We start from the raw sequence: 2,802 nt of genomic DNA, 5'->3' as shown, positions 1-2,802 counted from the left end.
GCGAACACTTTATAATAATAACAGCTGAGAATGCTAAGCATCTACAAAAAAACTCAATGTCTTACTCAAGTGGATAAAAATTATGATATTATGGTGATAACTTCCATATGATTAATAAAAAACATGAGTGAATAAGTTGACTGACATTAATAGACAATATTTTTTCCATAATTTTTAATTTTCACTTTATTCAAAATTCTCCAGAATTTAGTTAGCTTCCACTTGGCTGTGACTCCTCACCTCTCCGCTCCTCCCCCCATTACCCGCGTTACTCCCATTACCCCCGTTAATCTCCTTCGAACTCCGGCGCTTCCCCCCGTTCGAGCTCCTACTCCCCCCGTTCTTCGACCCGTTAATCCCCCGCTTCGACGTCTTCACCCGCACCTCCCCATTCGAGTCCCCGTTCTTCTTCTTCAGCACGAAAACCCCCTCAATCCCCTTCGGCATCTTACTCGGCTGGTTCCTCGTGGACCTCATAACCTCAAACGTCGTAAACTCCTTGAACTTGGAGATTTTCGTGATGGCGTACTTCACCTCAACCGGGCTTTCTACAATCCAGATTCAGCACAGTTAACGCGAAAACTCCGAACTTACGTTGATCTCCGTGTTCGCCCTCTCCAGCTGGAACCCCAGATCATGAGAGTTATAAAGCTCGCCTACTTACACTTTCTGCGCTCCGGCGAAGACTCGCACTTGCACTTGGTGGAGGGTTTGCTGCCGCACACACACGGGGCTTTGTCGACCGAGCTTTTGGAGCTTCGTCGCAGGCTGCTGGAGGACGAGCACTTGCAGCATTTGCAGTGGATGTCGGGTGGTTCCGGGGGAGAAATGCATTTGTGTTCGTCGCTTTTGACTTGTTGCTCAGGTTTTACTTTCTCCGGTCGTGGTTCCAGAATGGTGGTGGAGCTTTTGCTTTTCTCGGTTAGGGTTTGCTTGCTGACGGAACGAACCACGTCGGATTGGGTTTTGGAGTCTCTGTGAGGAGGTGGTTCGGTTTGTTCCTGGATGGTTGGTAGGAGACTGGAGCTGGTTTGAACTTGGCCTGACTTTACCTAGAGCGATGGTTGTACAAAATGGTTGGGAAAAATTTTGACTTACTTCGCGGATGCTGGTTTGCATGGCGTTTGACATTAGCTAGGAGAGGAGGTTAAGTGTTTTGGGAAATAGTGGGGGTGACTTACGCTGGCTTTCTGGGGCTCGGTCATGTCTACCTGGAACGATGGGTGTGACTAACAAAGTCAATTATAACCAGAAACTTACGAATGACGTCTGCAAAACCTTTGAAACCATCTGGAACAAAGTGGTTACTAAATCAACACACAAACGGGTTATTTTACCTCTGGTGTCAACCCAATGGTTTGTAGAATTTCAGACACCATCTGTAACACAATGGTGACTATAATAAGTTACAATAGTATCGAAAGAGGGTGACCTGTGGGTAAGGAGCAGTTTGAACATCTATCGATTTCACCTAAAAAACAACTTAACCAAGAGTTGGTGGCTTCAAGGTACTTACACTTGGATTGACTTGAAAGCCTGCCGAAACCATCTACAACAACAAAATCGTCGCAAAAAAAAACACTAGAAACAACTTACAGAGTGATCAGTTTGGCTTTTGGAGGTTTTTATCTAAAAAAGAAAACTGTGTCTTTAAAAAGTTTGAAGGTGACTTACGTTGCGCTCAGTCTGGCTCTTGGCAGCTGCTAACTAAAACCGAAATCGGTACCATCATGGTTTAAAATTTCGCCAGACTTACGCTTTGTTCCGTTTGGATTTTGGACGCTCTTAACTACGAACTGTGGTTATTTCCAAAATTGATTGGTTGTAATTGTCTTACTTTAGTCGAGGTGTCCTTCTCTGGTAGGTCCTGCTCCCGTTCCGGCTCCTCCTCCCCCGACTCATCCCTCTCCCCACAAACCCTCAACTTACCACACAAATCTATAAGAGTCTGCAGCCCCGTCAGGATAGTTTCGTCCGCCGTAGGTCCCAAAACCTTGTTGTAGAACCCAGGCGCGCAGTCGCACCCAAGCGCACCTAAAACCCCAATTTTTGACAAGTTTCAAACAATATCTCACTTTCTTGTTTCTTGGGTTCGGTTATTTCGTCTGAAGGTCCCTCCGAGTACACGGACTCCTTCTGCGGGATGAGCGAGCTGCGCTGGACGCTCACGGAACTCCGAGAAGTCCTGATTTTTTTACTGGTGTTGGACGAGCGGATCGACGGGTGGGGACTCTCCGACGACTTCCGCGACAAGTGACCCTCAGAGCCGTAACTTCTCGTTTCTTCGGTGCTCTCCATTTTGTGTACTTAAGGTAGAAACTTGAATTTGAAATGGTTGAATGTCATTTCGACAAGATGGGGTTGTCAAGTTTGAGGCGAGAGGTTCGTGCACCTAGGTGACTGCGTTGTGTGTTGCATAACCGACCGTTATAATCTTTCATATTGTGGGCAAGTTGAAATTTTTTGGTTTTTCGATTTTTCAATTCTGGAATTTTTGATGTTTCGATTTTTCAATTTTTTGTTTTTTCGACTTTTCGATTTTTCGATTTTTCACTGTTATGATTTAAAAAAAAATTGGATTTTGTAAATTTTAGATATTTTGATTTCTGCATTTTTCGATTTTTTGAACATTTAAATTTTAGATTTTTCACTTTTTTGATGTTTCGATTTGTGGATATTTTGATTTATCGAACTTTTCTTTTAGATTGTTTGCCAGTTTTTACTAGTTTTTAAAATGTACGGTTTTTTGAATTTTCAGTTTTGGATTTTTCGATTGTTAGATTTTTGATTTGCTTTTTTCGG

The 2,802-nt window shown here is 43.6% G+C and overlaps 1 protein-coding gene across 1 annotated transcript; it reads right to left on the bottom strand.

The window, feature by feature from the left end:
- Positions 1-207: 207 nt before the first annotated feature.
- LOC135140796 (uncharacterized) lies at positions 208-2,431 on the bottom strand. The gene is made up of 14 exons (XM_064071474.1): positions 2,076-2,431; positions 1,838-2,034; positions 1,757-1,789; positions 1,675-1,707; positions 1,597-1,629; positions 1,517-1,549; positions 1,433-1,471; positions 1,338-1,379; positions 1,261-1,290; positions 1,182-1,211; positions 1,099-1,134; positions 665-1,052; positions 595-621; positions 208-548 (listed from the first exon to the last, which is right to left on the bottom strand). The coding sequence occupies exons 1-14, from the start codon at positions 2,296-2,298 to the stop codon at positions 208-210; spliced, it is 1,485 nt and encodes a 494-aa protein (XP_063927544.1). The 5' UTR covers positions 2,299-2,431.
- Between the last annotated feature and the right edge of the window lie 371 nt (positions 2,432-2,802).

Source organism: Zophobas morio, unplaced genomic scaffold (genome assembly GCF_036711695.1).
Source record: "Zophobas morio isolate AGI-343-1 ecotype UQ-CSIRO unplaced genomic scaffold, CSIRO_AGI_Zmor_V1 ptg000041l, whole genome shotgun sequence".
Taxonomy (NCBI): domain Eukaryota; kingdom Metazoa; phylum Arthropoda; class Insecta; order Coleoptera; family Tenebrionidae; genus Zophobas; species Zophobas morio.
This window is presented reverse-complemented; position numbering and strand designations above follow the sequence as displayed.

Bases quoted from the DNA above. Each gene is read 5' to 3' on its own strand.
- LOC135140796 (XM_064071474.1), bottom strand. From the start codon at position 2,298: ATGGAGAGCACCGAAGAAACGAGAAGTTACGGCTCTGAGGGTCACTTG. The intron at 1,291-1,337 runs GTAAAATAACCC...ACTTTGTTCCAG, and splicing joins CCATTGGGTTGACACCAGAG to ATGGTTTCAAAGGTTTTGCA. The intron at 1,212-1,260 runs GTAAGTTTCTGG...CCATCGTTCCAG, and splicing joins AGGTTTTGCAGACGTCATTC to GTAGACATGACCGAGCCCCA.